This window comes from Peromyscus maniculatus, chromosome 19 (assembly GCF_049852395.1).
Source record: "Peromyscus maniculatus bairdii isolate BWxNUB_F1_BW_parent chromosome 19, HU_Pman_BW_mat_3.1, whole genome shotgun sequence".
In the NCBI taxonomy this organism is placed as follows: Eukaryota; Metazoa; Chordata; class Mammalia; order Rodentia; family Cricetidae; genus Peromyscus; species Peromyscus maniculatus.
This window is the reverse complement of record NC_134870.1, coordinates 44,682,399-44,703,576: the sequence shown is the minus strand read 5'-3', so window position 1 is coordinate 44,703,576 and position 21,178 is coordinate 44,682,399. Positions and strand designations below refer to the sequence as shown.

Below are 21,178 nucleotides of genomic sequence, written 5' to 3'. Positions count from 1 at the left end.
CCTGTCTTGTTCCTGGTTTTCTTGCTAGATCCAGCGTCCCAGTACTGAGTTGACTGGCTTGTTTCAGGGCCTGTCCTTGTGTGTGTCCTTTGTTCTGTCCACCCTCACCTGTTTGGTGAGCTCATCCACTTTCTTGGCATTGGATGTATCAGAATGCATACATTATAGACACATGTGCGAGCTCCACCTGACCTCTGACCCCTGCCCCCTGCCCTGGACCTGGCTTGGCCCCTCAGCTGCCTTGCTGCACTGCGGGCTGAGTGTCTAAGGGGCACCTCAGGTCCAGCCTGCCGAAAGCCGCAGTCCCATCAGCCTTCTCTGTGGAGCTGTCCACTTGCTCCCATGTAAGTAAAGACATTACCTTTTCCTTAGTTGTTGAGACTGCAAGCAAGTCATCCTTAGTGCTCTTGTGAGCCTAGTCCCTTAGCACGGCCTTAGGCTTCCCATTCAGAAAATGTTTAGAAAGCAACCGCTTTGCATCACATCCAACACCCATCACTATATCCTTGGGTAAAGCTTTTTTGGTGTGTGTTTGTTTGTTTGTTTGTTTGTTTGTTTGTTTGTTTGTTTGTTTGTTTGAGACAGGGTTTCTCTGTGTAGTCCTGGCTGTCCTGAAACTCAATCTATAGAGCAGACTGGCCTCGAACTGACGGAGATCCGCCTGGCTCTGCCTCCGGAGTGCTGGGATTAAAGACTTGCAGCACAACCTTCCGGCTGCAGTTTACCATTTACTTCGTGTCTGTCTTTTCTTCCTAACCTCTTTACCTTGTCCTATCCTTGTTGACCCAAGACCACACCTTTAAAATGGAGGACAGAAGTACTCTCCCCTGGTGAAAACTCAGCATAGGATAAAATGGAGTTCTTAGCGGAACATAGAGGGCGTTAGGTGATCTGTGCCCTGGCTTCCTCTTCTACCTCATGCCCTTTCTGTCTGTTCCCACCACACTGGCTTCCTTAGCTCCACACGTGCTGAACCTCCCCCTTTCCTAGGGATGTGTGGGACACTTTTCCCTGAAGATGCTCAGAATCACGTCAAGGAGGCTTCTCTGACTGCCATATCCCTAGTAGTGCCCCTTCCTGCCCCTGGCACCAAGTCTCCTCACACTGACTGACGTTAGAGCTGCACTGGTTTATTATCTTCTGTCTCCCCCGGAATACAGGTTCCACTTGCCCAGAATATGCTAGGTATATAATAAATATTCATTAAAATAAAAGATTGTGATTTAAAATTTTTATACATTTTAAGTTTGATATATTTAAGGTAGATCTGTCTGTCTGAAACTACAGGGAAGTTTAACCTCATGATATAGTTGGGGAGTCCTTGGTGTATGGGTCGGTAGAGGCTAAGTTCCCTTGAGGGGTTATCACCTGAGAGGGACAAGCATCCCGGGATGCTGCTGGTGCGAACAGAGATGTTTGGGTACTTTTACATTATGATTTGGTTAAGTTGTGCTTACCATAGATCAAGGTAAACGTTGAGTTGGGAGATTGGTTGGTGTGCTGAGCCTGAGAAATCAAAATGGGGGTGTCAGATTTTGCAACCAAATTAACATGGATGGTTGGCATAGTCATCCATCCTTTACAGACAGACCTGTGGGAATTGTTTTTGCCACCAGTGTGGTGACTAGCGTTTTGAAGTAGCAAAGGGGATCATAGATGCTTGCCTGCCCTAGGCTTTGGCAGTGCGGTTATTGGTGTCTGGGCCAGTGAGGCTGCATCTGGATATCATAGTTTTGAACCTAGATGTCTGTCTCCACTAAATTCAAAGAATGAAGAAATCACAGTATGTGAAGTGGATGCAGTGTGTGTTGACCTTGGAGAAGAGCAGCCTAGAAGGGATGGGAAGGCTGTCTCGGCAGCAGACAGGTGGAGACCCAGTGTTCTTTTCTCTGTCCAAGTGTGGAGCCCTTCTAACTTCTAGAACCCCACAGCAGGCTCTCACTACCTTAGGGAAGAGAAGGTCTGGGGTAGGGGCTGGGTCCTAGAAGCTGGGTGATGACGAAAGCTTTGGGAAGTCCCAGGGACAGAGGGTCACCTGAGGGGATGGTGAGTCCTCCACCCTGAGCAAGCTCAGCTGGTGGCTTTTTATCCTGAACAGAATTCCATTCTTAAAAACAGACCTTGGGATGGGTGTGGTGGTGTTTGCCTTTAATCCCAGCACTTGGGGGACTGGAACTCAGAGTTTATGGCCAGCCTGGTGTACATAGTGAGTTCCAAGACAGTCAGAGAGATCTGTCTCAACAAAACAAACAAATAAACAAACCGGTCTTGGGCCTAAAGGACTCGGACCCTAGTGTCGCCGGTGACTTCTCAGTAGGAGAATGCCCGGTGCAGATGTCCATGCAGAAGATTGCTTCTTCGGAAGATGGAAGAATTTCCGCTTTGATTTGGTCCATATCATATGTCTCTTTCTCATTCTCAGATACTATTTTACCGGAAGGACCTGTTGTCTTGAACATGAGGAAGATCATTTTTCTTTTTGTGTGTGTGTTTTAGGTAGCTGAATACAGTATTCTAGAAGGCAAGCTTCAGAAAGCTCTAACTGAGCTAGAGACCCGAGAGCAGCAGCTTGCCAGTGCGGAAGTGGAGGTATCGCATCTCTCTGACCTTGATTCCTGGGCTGTGGAGTCCATATCCTTCTCCCACTTGTTCTCTGTATAATGTGACAGGCACTGCATGGATATTGTGTTTCAGAAATGGGACAACCGCTGTTGAGCTGGGTAAAGCATGTTAGGGTGCCAGGATTCAGCAGAAGAGCCACCGTCACTGACTCCCTTTTGCTCACCTCTGCAATATAACGTTCCCATTCAGTGCAGGAATTAGTATTTCACTCCTTGGAGAAGAGAAGTTGGGCGTGCTCAGGGGTGTATAAGTCTGAATGGGTCTCAGAGAGAAAAAACTATCCCTCTTACTCATTAAAGGTTTGATCCCATGTTCTCAAGAGGTAGAGGCAGAATACAGCCTGGGCTGCACATTAAAAAAAAAATGGATCCCGGGCTGGAGAGATGGCTCAGTGGTTAAGAGCACTGACTGCTCTTCCAGAGGTCCTGAGTTCAATTCCCAGCAACCACATGGTGGCTCACAACCATCTCTAACAAGATCTGGTGCCCTCTTCTGGCCTGCAGTCATACATGCTGTATACACAATAAATAAATAAATCTAAAAGAAATATCTCCCTCTCTTTGTTTAAAAAAAAAAAAAATTGGATCCCAAGACACATGGAAATTTGTTGTAGCATGATACATAGTCAACAGTACATTAGGTCTTAACTAAATTATACCCTAGGACTTTTCTATAAAATATAAATGTGTAATACACATAAATTATATTAAATTTATAAGCATATAAAACATAAGTAGCTACAATTTTTCCATATTGTATATATGTCCCTTCTCTAACTAATGTTTAAGGTTTCATCAGTAAATACTCTGACTTTATTGTTTACATTTCTGGAGTTTTTAAATGTGTTTTTAGGTGTGTTGGCCTAACTAAATTCATCTTCTAAATGGTTAGGCAGAAATTAGAAACTTCTAGTTGAAGAAAGAAACTCAGTCACATTTTTATGTAATAAAAATGCGAGTTTTAAGTGGTTAGGACCTTTTCAACTGCATTTATATAAGTTGTGTGTGGCTTGTATATTATTAGCATTAAGCGATTGAAAATCAGTATATATAAACATTTAAGTCCAATAACTATAACTAAAGAGGACATGAAGTTAGTATTCTTGTTATGTATGCATCTGCGCATGCATTTTGGCATGCACATGCTCTTGTGTGCATGCACATTTGTGTGTGTATGCTGGCAGAGGCCAGAGGATAGACAGCCTTGAGTTGTTCTTAGGGATGAATTCCATAGACTATTTGAGACCCGGAGCTCACTAGGCAGGCTGGGCTTGCTGGAGAGCTCCAGGATCCGCCAGTCTCCTCCCCAGCTGGGACACAGTGTTCACCACTGTGCTTTCATATGTGGGTTCTGGGGGTCATGCTCAGGTCATTGTGCTCATGAGGCAACTACTTGTGGACTGAGCCATCTCCCCAGCTTAGTTTATAAGTGTTTTGAACATTGACTAACCTAAGGCCAGTAGACAAGAGCATCATGCAGGTAGTGGTGAGCTAGCCTCCTAATGGTGCTTTTCTTTTCAGCTTCAAAGAGAGAGAAAGGAACTGCAGTCAGAACGGGAGCGGAACCTGCAGGAACTTCAGGACTCTGTCCGCAGGGCCCGGGACGACTGTATTCACCAGGTGGAGCTGGAGAGGCTGAAGTTGAAGCAGCTGGAAGAGGACAAGCACCGGCTCCAGCAGCAGGTGCTGAGTTGGCTGGTCCTCGAGACGCTGCACCACGGGTGACACCCGCTGGGGTGGACTCAAGTTGTGCTCACTGCGGAGATTCCGCTTGAAGTGGGGGTTTCTTTCTAAGTTAAAGCTAAGGACTGTATTAGTATAATTTTCATGCTCGTAGAACCATTTGTGTGAAATTGGAGGATTCCAGGTAACTTACAGTGTAAAAGCTTTCTGTAAATCTCCTTTTTAGCAACATAGATATTCATTAGGACCTTAATGTTAGAAGTATACTAAAATAATCCAGTGCTTTCTAGAACCTACATTCTGGAAGACAAGTGTCTACCTTCTTGCAGCCTCAGTTTACAGTCCCTCCATGTGCCCATCCCTGCAGGCCATTGCTGGACCCCCCCCCCCTCAGCCAGGTCCCTTAGGTGGAATAAGTATCCTCATGTCCACATCATTTGCTGAACTGTACCCACGTCAACACTGTTGTTCTTAGTTTGGAATATCTTTTTCTCCCCTACACACACACACACACACACACACACACACACACACACACATACACACACACACACACACCCCTTCCTCCACCCTGGCCTCCTCCTGTGCTGCCTGCAGCCTCTCTTTTCCCTTGTCTAGCCATTAAGCTTCCAAGCTCAGGGCTTACTTCTACTCTTCCACGTTTACAGTCAAGACCTTGTCTCTGCACTCTAGACCGCTTCAGACTGCTTCTTTGATATCCTTACGTGGACATTTTAAAGACATTTAAACCAACATCTTCCCATTACACTCCCCTTGCTCCTCGAGTGTCGTGTGTGTGATGATGGCCGTCTGAGCTTATGTTGCAGCTGGGTGGTTCTGAACATTGGGAAGCATGGCACTCTGGAACCTTCCACTGCCTCCTCACCGTTCATAGGGTGGTGATCAGTACCACTAGCCCACAGCCTGCACAGTTTCTCCCCACCCCTCTGTCTGCCGTCACCCCCGACCCTTCACCTCTGCTGTGGACTTTGTAGCCACACTGGTCTCCTGTGGGCACCCTGCTTGCTTCCCCCACAAGATCTCACAGGGTTCTGTTTTCCATGGGCCCTTCCTTTACTTTCAGCAAAATGTCTCTTACCCCAGCTATTTCCAAATCCACGGCAAGCTTATGTTAAATGTACTTCTGTAATATTGCTTTCTTTTTCTTTACAGTGTACCAGTTTTTATTTTCATTTAATGATCATTTAATCAGTTTCAGATTGTTGCTCCATAAAAACTGTTTGGTTTATAGCTCTGTCCTGGAGTCCAGCCCGGTGTCGGCAGTGATAGGGACTCAATAAATATTTGTAGAAAAGGGAGGGAAAGATCAGGCTGTTAAAAATCCAGCTTATCTTTCTTGAAAAATGTCAGTGTAGATTAGATGTGTATGATGAATGCTTCGGGGCCTTCTGTCAGGAATAGTTTCCATAGTGGCTCAGGGTTCTCTCAGCCACATTGTTTACATGGTTGTAAATGGGAATTTGGTTGTTACTGTGGGTCTCACTTAATTCAAAAGTAGGTATTTGTCATGGGTTCACTGGTAGTAATGCTTTCCTTCCAGCTCAAGAAGGTTTAGTCATCTAGAGCAAAGGCATCACAGAGTCAGGGGAGTGCTTGGAACACACACCTCCATCCCCTGTCACATCCACACCATCCCAACTCACAGTTCTGTAGCAAGAGCCTTGGTGAGAATTGGTATTTTGGAAAAATTATCCAAGGCACATCTTTATTCTTGATGCACAATTTTCATCAGGAGAGAGACAGGTGAATTTTCCAATTTGCTCAAGGAGCAAAGTCTTTGACCTGTGCATGTCACATTTTATGCATAAGAGAAATTTGAGGCCATTACACTGACATGGTTTTGTATATTAAATACGCCACTCTAATTAGACTGGTAGAAGAGACAGTTAAACACAAAGAGAGCTGATGAAGACAAAAGTATCTGTATTCAAATAGGTAAAAGCGATAGATGACTCCCCAAGGACAGAGTCCACCATACCCTAACAGCTTTGACCTTCCCAACTGGAGTGTAACAGCAGTAACTGTGTATGACAGTGTCCCTGAACGGTGAAGAACCAAATATACTATGAGTGTATTTCTCGCTTAAAATATGACAGTGGGGGCTAGGAGGGCGGCTTGGAGAGAAGGTGCTTGCCGAGCAAATGTCTGGACCTGAGCTGGGGTCTGGACCGGTGTCGGAGCTGGGAATAGTGGTGTGCGCCTAGAATCCCAGCACTGGGCGGAGGCTGAGGCAGGAGGCTTCCTGGGGCTTGCTGCCCGGCCATCTAGTCAGTCTGTGAGAGCTCCTTTCAGAGTCTAAGGTGGAGAGCGGCTGTGAGAGATACTGATGTTGACTTCTGCATCCACACACATGTGTGTATGGACACTACATCCAGAACACAAAGCACAAGCAGTTTTAAATACTTCAGAATGGTTTCTGCTGATTTTGGAAAACTGAATTATGTGGAAACTAGTCGAGAGCAGCAGCTTCTAAAAATGACAAGTGTCCAAAGCTTACGGAGCCGCCATGCACGGCCAAACGAGCATCTGTCCACCCTTAGTTAAGTGCTTAATTAAGCTGCCCACTCCTGCCCCCTCCCCCAGCTTACCAAGTGTTGGGAGTGTTCGTTCATAGGTGCCAGTCCTGCAGCATGAGGAGTCTCTGCTGGAGCCCGTGGGTCTCTGCATTGCTTCAGATGTTTAGCCCTTTGGTCCTTAATTTTTTTTTTATCTAGTTGAAAATAGAAAAAGCTTTTCTGTTAGTTAATTTGTTGAATTCTTACATACTGACCATTTTCTTTTTCCTCCTTTTATGTGTTTTCCAAATGTTCTACTGTAACATATTTTAGAATATTAATGACACTGTTAATCAGGTTGTACAGTGTCAAGACTTGCTTATGATTGCTTTCAAACAGCTACATAGAACAGCTCTAATATACTTTCTCTTTACATACAGCTTAATGATGCTGAAAACAAGTATAAGGTTTTAGAAAAAGAGTTCCACCAGTTCAAGGATCAACAAAGCAACAAACCAGAAATACGGCTGCAGTCGGAAATAAATCTCCTCACCTTGGAAAAGGTACCTGTGTCAACGCCTGTCTGTGTAACTCGCTCCCGTGACCAACTTAAAAAGTCACTAATTATACGTGTGTATGCATTGCTGTGCTGCACTGGTCAGTGAGTGCAAGGTGTGTGACGTCAGCTGACTTGCTTGCACGAATAGAATGTTGAGGAGTTGTGAACAGAACTGACTACTATAGGAATAAAGGAATTAAAAAAACTGTCAGGGCTGGGCAGTGGTGGTGCATGCCTCTAATCCCAGCCCTTGGGAGGCAGAGACAGGTCATCTCTCTGAGTTCGAGGCCAGCCTGGTCTACAGAGTGAGTTGCAGGACAGCCAGAGCGACACAGAGAAACTCTCAAAAAAACCAAATAAACAAAAGGTTAAAGAGCCAGCTTTAAAATGGGAGTAGGTGTGTTTAGAAGAAATGTACAGCCAGTGTCCTGTCCCAGTTCACTCAAGTGCCCCTGCAGCTGCCATATCTGGGACCTCAGGTCCTCTGGTTCTAGTGCTGAACTTTCAGTGTGGTGGTGCTATTTGTGACAGTTCTGTTCCTCTGCATTCTGGATTCGATGTCCTGCACAGGAGCAACTCACTTAGAGCAGAGACCCCCATTCCCAGCCCTCAGCTTAGAAAGAGAAATAGTCATTCTGCTTTGTTTTCTGTGGTTCAGATGCAGTCATGCCTGCCATCTATGTTGGAATTCCCCCACTGAACAGAATGTGCAGTGGTCAGGCATTACAATGTGTGAATTCAGGACACCAAGATGAGCAGTGGGAGAAGGTGCCTGTTACCCAGCTTGATGACCAGAGTGCAAGCTCTGGGGAGGACAGGAATGACTACTGCAAGCTTTCCTTTGGCTTCCACATGTGGGTTCTGGTACACACACACACATGAGTGAATGCCATGGATGTGCAGGTACCCACAGAAATCAGAGAGGGCATCTGATCCCTTAGAGCTGGAGTCACAGGTGCAAGGAACTGAACTCAGGTCCTCTGGAGGAGCCACAAGTGCTCTTAACTGCTGAGCCATCGCTCCAGCTCCATAAAATATTCTTTAAAAAGTGTGACTGTCTAACAGCCATCCAAAGGTGGGCAAATGCATTGAGATCTGAGAAGGGGAGGAAGCAGCAATGCAGAGCTGTGAGAAGTTGTCCAGGGAGCTCCTTCAGAGGCCCTGAGACGAGAGCTAGAACTCAGACAGACGGCCGGCCAGCCTAGCATAGAGCGTGGACCAGGTGGGTTTAAAACACTGGCTTCTGAAGCCATGGCATGAGAGTTAGGTTTGTTCTGAGCCGTGCATAATGGCAGTTACCATCTTGGACACACAACCACGTGACTGTCTCCCATTCGGACTCAGCCACTTATGTCACAGTAGATAGCTGCTTCTAGTTCATATTTTTTAAACAGGGTTAATAAAAAGAACAAAATGCTTAGCGTAGAACCTGGGGCATTTTCTGTCTTTTAACATTGTTGTTACTTTTTATGTTATATCTTATATTTATGAGTAAAATTGACAAGTTCAGATTTGAAGGATGGAATGCAAGCAGCAGGATGCATGGGCCATTAAATGGGTAGAACGCTAATTTTTTCTTCTAGTTTGCATGTCATCATAGTTTGTTTTTTTCCCTTTTTCTTTCTTTGTGGTTGATATGTGAATAAAACTTTAATCGATGGTGAAAGAGTAAACCCCCCAGTGAAGCTCCATCACTTTAGAATAGCCATTGAACTGCAGAGCAGCTCACTGAGAATTTGTGACTAGGCAGGTGTTCGTTTGAGTGGCTTCCGGAAACTAGCTTTGTGTTTTTGTGAGTTAAGTAGAATAAATAATTTTACTTAAAATGAAAAAATTTAAATAATTTTTTTAAAACAACCAACATAAAAGTTAATGATAGGATACTATTCAAGGGTTTTAAATAGAAGAGTAACAGATCTTCACATTTTGAATAGAAATCCAACTAGTGTTTAGGAGGATATGAACAGGCCTGACATGGTGGCACACGCCTTTAATCCTAGTCTCCAGAGGCCGAGGCAGGGGGATCTCTTGAGAGTTCAAGGCCAGCCTGGTCTGCAGAGTGAGTTCCAGGACAGCCAGAGTTACGTAGTTGAGCCAGAGTTACATTTTCTTTATTTTTAAAAAAGGAAAGATATGACCTGCCTCTTTAGAGAAAGACCCAAGTATAATGACCAACTAAAAGTTTTGGGCTGATTGCCTTTGAGTAGTGGTTCTAAACTGTTCACTCTCACGGCCCTTCATACATGCCAGGAAAAAGATATATTTTTTAGCTATAGATAAAGTGTTATTAATTAGATAACTGTAGGCTTAAAAAATAAACTGGAAGTGTTTAAAATATAAACCTGAGGGAGACAAGATGGTTCAGTAGGTAAGAGTGCATGCTACCAAACTCCACAGCTGGAGCTGGGTCCTTGGACATGTGCAAGGAGAGAACCAAGTCCCAAAAATTGCCTTCTGACCTTCACATGTACATCCCTCCCCTCCCCTCCCCTCCCCTCCCCCCTCCCCTCCCCTCCCCCCTCCCCTTCCCTCCCCAAAACACACTCATCAAGGAGTGAAGCAAAGACAGCAATGGATTAGCAGAACTGTGAAAGTAATTTTGACCTCCTGAAACCTGAGTCCAAACTCTCATTTTGAAGATTCTCATACCTCAGTTATCTCAAAAAACAAAGCTCAGTTACATCCACCGACAGCTACTTTCATACAGTGTTTCTCTTTTCCTCTTTAAAAATAATTTTGTACTTATTTTTATGTGTATGGATGTTACAAGAGCCACCATAGAAATAAAACTCAAGTCACTTTTAAACTTCATTTTGCTGGTTTTGCTTAATGGAAAGAATGAGACTCATTAACCACTAAGTACTAGGTATTAGGAATACCAGGAATGAACGTGTTGAGAGAAATGGCGCCGTGAACTGTCTCTTTTAGAACAAAGCATGCTTTCTGCATGTTGTCAGTGTACAGGAGAACAACTTTTTAGCTTTTCTGGAAATTCCTTGTAAGTCTTTTGGACACCAGAAGAGGGCACAGTCTTATTCTGAAATAGTCGCGGATAAAAGCATAGAAATGCCAGCCCGTGAACCAGGGTCTGAACTGGCTCAACAGCCCTCACCAGTGTCTGAGGAAGAGCTTCACTTCTTTTCTTTCTTTTTTCTTTTAAAGACAGAGTCACTGTTGTAGCTGTGGCTGGCCTTGAACTCAGAGTTCTTCCTGCCTTGGCCCTGTTAGTGCTGGGTTTAAAGGTGTGGGACAACATGCCTGCCTACCTGTTCTTAATAAAACATACCCATTTTCATCGAAAGAGTCCAGAATGAACACAAAGATAGAGTCTTACCAAATAACTCATGGTTTCTTTTATTATTACACATGTAAATAGTTTGTGGGGTTTTTTTTCAATTGAATTTTACCGTTGTATGTGTGCCTGTTGATGCAGGCCTCTTGCATGCCACGGGGCATGTGTGGACGTCAGAGGACAACTTTGGGGGTCGGCTCTCTCCTCCACTGTGGGTTCCAAGGGGTTGGTCTCAACTTTATCAGGTTTGTGCTGCAAGCACCTCCCCCTCTGAGCCCTCTTCCTGCACCCCACCCCACCCCCTTTTCATTGTTTTCAAACCGGGTCTTACACTTTATCTCAAGATGGTCTAGCACCCACTTCGTAGCCTCAGCTGGCCCAAACTTGGTGTGATCATCCTGGTTGCTGAAATTACAGTTGTGAACCATTGTACCCAAGTTTGTGAGTTTTCCTTCACCAGGAAAGAAAATATTCTTTACATAGTTTGTAAATTATTGGGACTTTAAAAAATAAAATATAGAAAGCATATATTTTAATAGGGCATATAGAGTTTGAAAAATGAACATATTTAGAGAACGTCAGAATTTTTAATCATGCTAAAATTTGGGTAGTATTTAAGAACATTGTGGTATCTAGTGTGTCGCCACTCTTAGACCAAATAGGAAAGCTGCAAGAGTGAAAGCATATTATCCGTCGAGTACTGTACTTTAAACCCTGTTGTGTGCTTGCAGAGGTGACCCAGGGTAGTAACTGACCCTGACTGACCTACTCCACAGGAAACCGTTTGGTGTTTCCTACGTCACAGATTGGAGACAGCCTCAGACAGACGTAAAATCTGAGGTGAACTCTAAGATGTAGGCAAGCGGAAGAGACAAAAGAGAAGAAGAATTGGGAATTGGTAGGCCAGGCAGGGTGGGGGTGGGTGGGGGTAGGGGTTGCAGGGCACAGGGACACAAACATGGCTGGACAGTGAGGTTTCCTGTTGAAGATCCTGAAGAAGTGGGTTGTGCAAAAAGTACAGAAACTGTATTTTGGATCTAGGCAAATAGCTGTAGTAAATGTTTCAGCAGAGAGTGAATTGATGATCGCAGTTTGCAGGACTTGCAGACATTTAAAACTGGGATGAGACGAGACACTTTCATAGTCCAAGTGAGACTAGAAGAGCTTGGGCCGCTCAGGCGGCATTAGAAATGGAAAGGGAAGTCTGGAAGTGTCTCAAGGGACAAATGTAGCTCCTTGTGAAGGTTAGACCTAGGAATGGACTAAAGACAAAAAAGAATGCTGTGCCGTTGATAGGGGATTCAGGACATTTGTCTTCTGCAGTCTCAGACTTAGGTTCTGAGCTCTCTCGTTTCAGGAGTATTTAACTTAACTCATGGTGTGTCTGTCACTTCAGTCATGGAACCATGAAACCCCAAATAAAATTACCACCAGTACAAACCAGGGATGGAGGTGCACTCCTGTAGTGCCAGTGCTGTTAGTGCAAGAGGTCAAGAAGTCAAGGTCAGTTGATGCCACGTGGCAAAATCCTGCCTCAAAAAAAAAAAAAAAAAAAAAAAAGGATTCCAGAAATCACTAACACTAAGGGTTTTTAAGTTGGCTTTTGAATACCCTGAAATTATATTAACAATTTGGAATCTTCTAAGAATGTATTCTAGAAATGAGATAGATGCTCCCCCAACCTCCCCCCCCACACACCCCTCAACACTATGACTGCCTAACAAAGACCTGAACAAAGGCAGCATAAATAGACATGTTAACTTGGAAGGGGGGCGCTTACTGGGTCCCACCCCTAAACAAAGAACTGTCAGCACAAAGACTGATAAGAAATGGAGAGACAGCTTTTCCCATGGATGATTCCCCAAATTGATATCCAAGTAGTCAGCCATAGAACATATACATACAAGCAACATTAAATGGATTCAGCTGATTGTTTTATATATTTATGTATATATACCTACATATATATACATATAATAAAAATAATAGAAAAAGAGGTCATGAATTTGAGAGTGAGTAGAGAAGACATGGGAACAGTTAGAGGGAGGAAAAGGAAGTGAGAAGTATTGTGATTATATTTTAGTTTTAGTAAATAATAAAATAAAACCCACAAATTTTTGGCTATCTGTACTATTCTAGGAATCAGGTCCATATAATTCTTTAGAATCACAAGCACCATATTCTTAAAAAAAAAAAAAAAAAGTTAGGGATTTTTGATAGGAATGAATTTGTGCCTCAGATTTGCCAGTAAGTTTTTAGGAATAAAAATATTATGTGCAGAATGACACATGTGTTTTAAATTAGTGTATACAACTATAAAAGTATGAATTATTTTTGTATTTATGCAAAGCTGATAGAACTGCCTAGTTTTTACTGTTGGAGCAGGTCCATTAGGCCTCATCCTTGGTCTGGTCCAGGATGCAGACCTTGTCCAGGACCCATATGCATGCTCTCAAAGACTGTCTCTACTCCTCTGAGGTACGGCTTGTTGTTAAATTACCAAGTGAAGTATATGAATCACTGGGCATAAGTGGAGGGATTATCTTCAGTAATCTCAGCAATATCATTCAGCTCAAGATGCTTGAGTCTAGTTGGGAAATGTCAACACATCTGAATCCAAGCACTAGGGATTTGTAAAGCAGAAAGACCTCCACTCCAAGAAGTCATATATAACTGCAGAGAATGTTCTGGTCTTTTGTGACAGGGACTTGGCAGTCTGCTTTTCCTGTCATTTTACTTTGCTCTGAATTTTCTAACATTAGAATTTTTATAGTGTCTTCATTTTTGTTTTTCTCCTAAAACATTAGGAGTTATATGTATGGGAAAAACTAAACTTGAGTTTAAAAAAAAATGAGCTAGTTCAGAGTAACAGTGTTTTCCTGTAATTCAAGCAGATTATTACATTATCACTTAATAGTAAAACTGTCTGCTGGCTGCATGAATTTGTTTGGTACATGGTTTTAAGCACTGAGTGAGTACATTCCAGAGCATAGCCAAGTTGGCTTTAGTTCATGCACAACAGATTGCCTGCTGCAAGCATAAATAACCAGATTTTTAATTGAATCACTTTAGTGTTTTTCTTTATATATTTCAGGAAAGATAGAAAATAAAAGTGAGATGTGTGTTATTAAGGAACATTATTTTTCTTCCTCTTGGGTTTATTTTAACATTCTTAAAATATTTTTACATTTTTGACTTTGCATCTCTTAGTAATTTGCTTTCTGATAAAACACTGTACCGTTTCCAGTGTTCTGTGGTTTTGCCAAAAGTTAAGAAAGTATCTCCCCAGCTCTCCTTATTACAAGACAGAATCCCACCTAATCATAGGCCTTCATACGGAAAAGCAGCCTACTGAGATTAGAGTGCCAGCTGAAGCGGAATGTTAACAGTTAGAGCTGTCTTTTGTTAAAAAAAATGAATGTATTTTTCACTCTGTTTAATATACACATTTAAATACATTTATAGTAACTGTCTGGAGGTTAAGACTAATTCAGTTCTTTTTAGTCTAGCCTTCAAGGCAATAAAAATAATACTATATTTTAAACAAGAAAATGTTCATGTGCCATAATATTTATAGTAAATTATATAACAGCTTTAGACTATGTCATATGTCATGCTGTATAAACTCTTTTCTTAAGCCCGACTCTTTGTATATATTATCTTTCAGTGATTGCACACAGTGGTATAGTGTTTCACTTGATATGATTTTAATCACTGTTAGGTTGAACTTGAAAGAAAGTTGGAATCTGCAACCAAGTCTAAACTGCATTACAAGCAGCAGTGGGGACGAGCTTTGAAAGAACTTGCCAGACTCAAGCAGGTATGTGGTTGGGAGCGGACTGTCTTTGTGAGTCTCCTGTGTGACCTGGCCTGGGTTAGAAGTCTTCGTGGGATGGCTGGGGCTGTGGTCTAAGAGCAGGACTGTTGGGGTTTGCTTGTTAATGTGTCGTATGCAGAATCCTCTTCATAACTAAAAGCTGAAACTTGGATATTTTTTATTTTTAGTTGTCAGCTACCTTGTTGGAAATAATCGACTTAATTTCACTTTTAAACAACCGCTTCTTCCCTTAGAACTCATTTTTTATTAGGACTTCACTGAAGGGGACAATTTTGGGAGAAACTAAATTTACCATTTAACATTTCAGAGCATATTTTAAAATGATTTTCGTAGGAAGACACAATTACTCAACCATGAAAGTTGTCACAGGGAGTTTTACATCATTTTAGGTATAAAAGACTTGATACTTTCCTGAAAATCCTTGTTGACATTTTCCCTTCCTGGACAAGAAAGTTATTTTCATGAGAAATTTATCTTAAAGTGGGCCATAGTTTTTTCAAATTCTTAAGATCCAAGAGAATATGAATGAGACTTACTTGAATATAATTTTTTGGGCCTATTAAAAGATCATTAATGGTTAATTTACTCTTAAAAAATCAGCTTCATTTCTGAATGAAATTGTTACATAATGTCTTTCAGATTTATATATTTTTTAGTACGTTTCCATAACATTATATCAAATACTATTCAATATTTTTGTGGTATTATGCTAATGCTTAGGATCTTTTTAGAGTACTACCAGACTGTATGGAAATTAAAAGTAATAGACCATGTATGCCAGTGTAGCTCATAGCTGTGTTCAGATTGTATGCATTACAGGTAGATATCAAAGTACTAGATAGTACACAGAGTGGATATACTCAAGTTGTGTATCCTTTATTTGAAATTGTTTGGACGAGAAATATTTTGGATTTCAGTATTTTTTTATATTTTATAATATTTGTATATGTATAATGAGATATCTCGAATGTTATACTCAAACATAAACACAAACTCTACTTGTGTTTCAGTTGTACATTAATTGTATAGCCAGAGGTAATGTTTTTCTTCTTTACAGTGTTTTTAAGTATGCCTGTCTCCTGACCACGGTAGTCCCATCATGCATGCTTTAGTGTAAAAAGTTTTGGATTTTAGAGCCTTTTACATTTTTCATTTTCAAATTAGCAGTGTATTATTTTAATGCTGGTGGGACTAGCATGGGCATGTTGCACAGTAATAAGATCCTCCTAAACTCAAGACACTATGTTCAGTGTATATACATAGGTAAGACATGGGCCTCGCCCTCAGGGAGCTGAGAATTTGGTAATCGGGAAGAAACAGTTGTAACGGTTGCCTGAGCACATACAGAAGAGAAAATTACCTGTTATGACTTAGGGATGGGGTCTGGCGTCAGAAGGGCAGGTTTCCGATGGACCTCTGGAGAAGAGTCATTAGGATATTAGTAGTAAAACTGGTTGTGACATAGCAAAGTAGTAGTTGCTATAGTGACCACAGCGGTTATTGCAAAGTGAGAGAGCCTTTTTAAAAGGAGAGGAGGGCCCATTTTACAGGGCATTTCCAGTAACAAAGCTTGGAACTTCAGTTGTAGTGCTGGAGATGTAACAAGAAGATTCTGTGGAAGACGTTGCTCAGACATAGATTCTGGAAAGGTTTTCCAATTTGAGAAATACAGTTCAAGAAGCTAATTGGAGCCAACTATGCAGTGCATACCTGTAATCCCAGTATTCTGGGGGTTGAGGCTAGAGGACTGCTGAACGTAAGGCTGGTCTGGATTACACAGTGAGTTCCAGGCCAGCCAGGGTTTCACAACATGACTCTTTCTTAGTTGGAGCAGAGGAAGGACATAAGATTTGCAAACATGAGTGGGCATTTTAGTTTTTTGATTTAGAAATATGCAAGCAGCCAGAAATACACATCTTTTTGGAATCTGACTGAACTCAAGCGAGGGGGTCCTTGGCAAAGGAGCGATCTGATGATGATATGGTGGGGTTTTCTGAGGGCTTAGTACTGCCCTGTGCTAACTAAATCTCAGATTGTTCTCATTTTCAATTCTAAACTCCCTGGACAGCAGGTCATATTCCCATTTTACAGATGAAGAAATGAGAGTTGGTGTTGTCATGGATGTTGTCACAGAGACACATCGTGGTAAAACTAAGACTGAAGTCCAGGCTCTTTCCTGTTACATTTCAGTGCGTAGATGACAAGCGTTTCCCACAAAAGCGCTGGAGCAGAAGTGCTGAGTTGGCACATCTGGTTGAGGAAGAAGCAGTTAGGCTTCAGAAAGTCATGATGTCGGTACTCACCTAGAAGTGTGGGGAGGAGACCTTGTGGGACAGGGGACAAGGAGGGTGATGAGAGAAGCGGTTAAAGTAACTACTACTTCTGAAAGGGCCTCTCCCCACACTGCCCCAGGCTGGCCTTGACTTGACAATGCTCCTGCCTCAGCCTCCCAAGGAGTTTTTAAAAATATAAGTGATGCTTTAACATCTAAATTCCTGGTTCTTGGTTCCTTTTACACTGGAATGTTGAGGTAGCTCCGTTGAAAAGAATATTGAGTATGGGAGCTGTGTGGCGGTCCTCCATTCCTAACACTAGAGAGGTAAGGGAAGAATTCAGGGTTTTTCCTTGACTCTATAGCGAGTCCAAGGTCAGCCCAGACTGAGAAACCCTGTCGCAAGAGGAAAAGGTGGGGAGGGGGGCCTGGGGAGCTGAGCCTGAACACCAGCACCCATCTGAAAAGGGCCAGGTGCTGCAAGCGCCTGTTACCCTGGCCCTGGAGAAGCTCATATGGGTCCCAGTGCTCTGGCCAGCTAGTCTAGCCAAATTGGCAAGCTCCAGGTTCCTTCTGAGAGACTGTCCCAAAGAAGTAAGATAGAGAATGATTGAGGAAGACACTGGTGTCCACCTCTGGCCTCCACAGAATGCATGCATGGAAACACACTCCAAAACAGAACAAGAACAAAGCCAGGGATTATGAAATCTTCCCACTCCCCAAATTCCTCATTGCTGACCCTACATCCTCACATTGGTATCTTCTAGATCTTCCCATTTACTCTGTTTTCTAGTTATTCTTTCTCCCTGAGCATTTTCACTCTCTGGCTTAAAAAAAAATTGGCAAAATAATTTTTATTATTTGTTCCTAATAAGAGAGGATATCACATGCAGTTTCTTTTTTTTTTTTCTTGGAGCTGAGGACCGAACCCAAGGCCTTGTACTTGCTAGGCAAGCACTCTACCACTGAGCTAGATCCCCAACCCCACATTCAGTTTCTTTCTCTTGCGTTGTTGTAAATTTATTAAGGAAAGAAAACTGTTGAGTTAATATTTCTCCAAAACTTAGTCTGGTACACTGAAAGCAACCGTCTCGGGGCTGGGGAGAGGACACACTGGGTAAGCACACTCGCTCTGCATGTGAGGACCTGAGTTTACATCCTCAGCACCATATAAAAAGCTGGGCATGGCCGTGTGCACCAGGAACCCCAGCTTTGGTGGGAGCAGACAAGCCCATCCTGGGAGCTTGCTGGCCAGCAAGTCTTAACCAAAACAGTGAATTCTGCTGGTTGAGCGAGATACCCTGTCTCATCGCATAAGGCAGAGAGCACCAGAGGAAGACAGCCAGTGCTCTGCTCTGCCGTCCCCCTGTGAGTGCATAGGCGTGGGTGTCTACGCCATGTATGCGTCTCTCACACACAGCAAATACATACATAATAAATACTAATTTAAAAATAGCAGTCTCTGAGTGAGTGCAATGTGATCAGTACTTTCTCATTTTAGACTAATTTTATCCCTTATCCTGTAAACTTTCTGCTTTAGAAACAACATTATAAACAACTTTTGAGGTCACTAGGAACCTTTGATGTTTTGCAGACCATACTGAGATGCAATAATTTAAGAAAAGCAATAGCCCTTGGGGTCTTCATAGTGAATTATGCTGTGCCGCTAACTGTTTTTGGAAGATTAAAATTAATAACTTCATTAAATTGGCACATTTCACATGTGTGAAAATTCTAATTTTTTTCCCTAAAACTCTTTATTAGAAACATATTTATTTTGTGTTTGAATATAAAATTGGAAGTGTCTCTCTGCTTTTGTTCAGAGAATTGTTTGTGCAACTTTTTTGTTTAAATTGGATTAGTACCATGTTAATTTTACATTGCCTCTGGTGAATAGCCACGAGGCTATAATCTCTGCCAGTAATTTGTCATATCAAATCCCTCTGGAGGGCCATAGAAAACATTCGTGTAGTGCGGATTAGACGGTGAAAGCCATATCTTAGATTGTTAATAAATGTTAATGACAAAACCCAGCTGGTAAGTCTTGGAAATAAGATCTAATGCTTGGTGCCCATTGCCAGAACAATGTTTAAAGAGAGATTTCCATTACTCAGAGGTGACCTAGTATAGTCAATTTGTGAATTAAAAAATTGTAACCTTCTAATTGTTTAGAAGAAAACTTTCCTTCTCATTCTCAGTCTCAATCCAAGTTGGAAGTTTTCTAATTTTTTTTCGTAATTTATGGCAACAGCTGTAATAAGTAAATAAATTTGACGTGAAGTGAGTCCCCATTTAAAAATAAGGAGACAATACTCTTTTATTCTGGGTTTGGTATCTTGGGACATTAGGAGTACTTGTTTGACATGCAGGGGCGATTTAGTTTCTTTTTTTCTCTTTGTGAAAATGTGCTGCAGAACTATTTTTAAACTGGTATCTAAGTAAATGCTTGAATACCTAAGATTGTCTGCCACTGCCACAATGTCGATCTGTAAGCAGACTAAAAAACTACCATTGTTTAAAAATTAGTGAATCATTGTTATGAAATAGGAATTAGTCATAAAAATTTAACATTTTCACTCTGTTACATATTTAAAACTCCTGTATGTTTGTTCCCAGGACAGGAAACAGAGCTAAGACTTTATTTAGTAGCACGTGGGTCCCTGACCATATTTGTGCACAGTAGATGTGTTTAAACTAAGCCAATATATTTAGTTAAAGCAATGCAGACTTCATCGGCTGACATCAGCACTATCTTGTCCAGCCTCCTGCGTATCCACTCGGAGTAATTAATTTGATTAATTTATAAGTAATTTAGCCAAGGATGGGGATGTAAATCTTTGTTTAAGAAAACAGTTGGAGGTCCAAGTCTTGGTTAAAAACTGTGTCTTGAAACCATCCAGGCCCTCCTACTGGCTTGTCAGCTCTGGGTTATTTTCAGAAAACTTGACTTGAGCTCCTTAGCTTAGTTCTGCGTTTTTCCCACAGACTTGGATGGTATGTGTGAGTGGGAGAGTAAGTAGTGGCCACTTTGTAGCCGCTGTTTAGTCTAGTGTATGCATGTTTACATCTCCTTTCTGGATTTATAGGCAGCCAGGGCAAAATAAAGATTATACTCACTTGATTGAGGAGCCTTTAGCCCAGAGCACCTGGCAGTGGAAAGCATTGGCCAAAGCCCTGGTTTCTGCAGATTTTGCATGCATATGTAATTATTAACAATATGGTATGCTTGCTTTCAAAGGCAGGGTGTTTGAAAGGTTTTTTTGGTGTGTTGGGGGGTGTTGTTAAGTTCATTTTCCGAACCACTTCAGTAGCCTGAAGTTAAATAGTCAACTTCTGTTCTTTTTTCTCCCTGTAGTCATATTTTTTCTCAGTATTTAAAAACAGTGCAAATTTTGCCAGTTGAGATGGTACATATTTGTAATCCCAGCATTCAGGAGGCAGAGGCAAGAGGTTCAGTCACCACAAGTGCCAGGCTGGACAGGACTACAAAGTGAGAACACACAGTGAGAGCACAACACAGTGGGAACACACACACACACAGTGGGAACACACACACAGTGGGAGCACACACACAGTGGGAGCACACACACAGTGGGAACACACCACAGTGAGAACACACCACAGTGAGAACACACACACGGTGAGAACACACACACGGTGAGAGCACACACACAGTGAGAACACACACACACAGTGAGAACACACCACAGTGGGAACACACAGTGAGAACACTGGCTCAAACGACTTGAGGTGTAGCACCCTATAACATAGAAGTGAAATCAATGATAATCTTATCTCCTCCCCATCTAGAGATTATCATTTACTGTATTTTTGCCCATGCATTTTTCCTTTATTAAAATAATTTATCTAAGGAATGTATTTATGGGTAGGCATGTACACCCATGCTTGCACCTATGAAAGCCCATACAAAGGTCACACATCGTCTTCGATTGTTCTCCATTTCTATTGAGACAGGGTCTCTCAGTGAACTTGGAGCTCACCACCTGGCTGGCCGGCAGTCAGTGAACCCCTGGGATCCTCCTTTCTCCGACTTCCCAGCACTGGGGCACACTGCCGTGCTTAGCTTTTAATGTGGAGAACGGGACTGCCAGGCACATCCTCAGGCTTGTGCATTGAGCACTGTGCACCCCAACTTCTCTACTGTGCACACCGAGCCTCTCCATACACACCCAGCTTCTCTACTGTGCACACCGAGCCTCTCCATACACCCCCAGCTTCTCTACTGTGCACACCGAGCCTCTCCATACACACCCAGCTTCTCTACTGTGCACACCCAGCTTCTCTACTGTGCACACCGAGCCTCTCCATACACACCCAGCTTCTCTACTGTGCACACCGAGCCTCTCCATACACACCCAGCTTCTCTACTGTGTACA

At 42.5% G+C, this 21,178-nt stretch overlaps 1 protein-coding gene across 3 annotated transcripts in view; it reads left to right on the top strand.

The window, feature by feature from the left end:
• Positions 1-21,178, top strand: part of Cep120 (centrosomal protein 120) — a 68,712-nt gene that overhangs the window by 33,562 nt on the left and 13,972 nt on the right. For 2 of the 3 annotated variants that reach the window (XM_006987489.4, XM_076555252.1), the window contains 4 exons: positions 2,497-2,589; positions 4,143-4,304; positions 7,261-7,383; positions 14,393-14,491. In XM_006987489.4, the coding sequence (XP_006987551.1) occupies positions 2,497-2,589; positions 4,143-4,304; positions 7,261-7,383; positions 14,393-14,491 (477 nt within the window). The remainder of the gene's footprint in view (positions 1-2,496; positions 2,590-4,142; positions 4,305-7,260; positions 7,384-14,392; positions 14,492-21,178) is intronic. The other variant, XM_042264414.2, reaches the window with a different exon arrangement.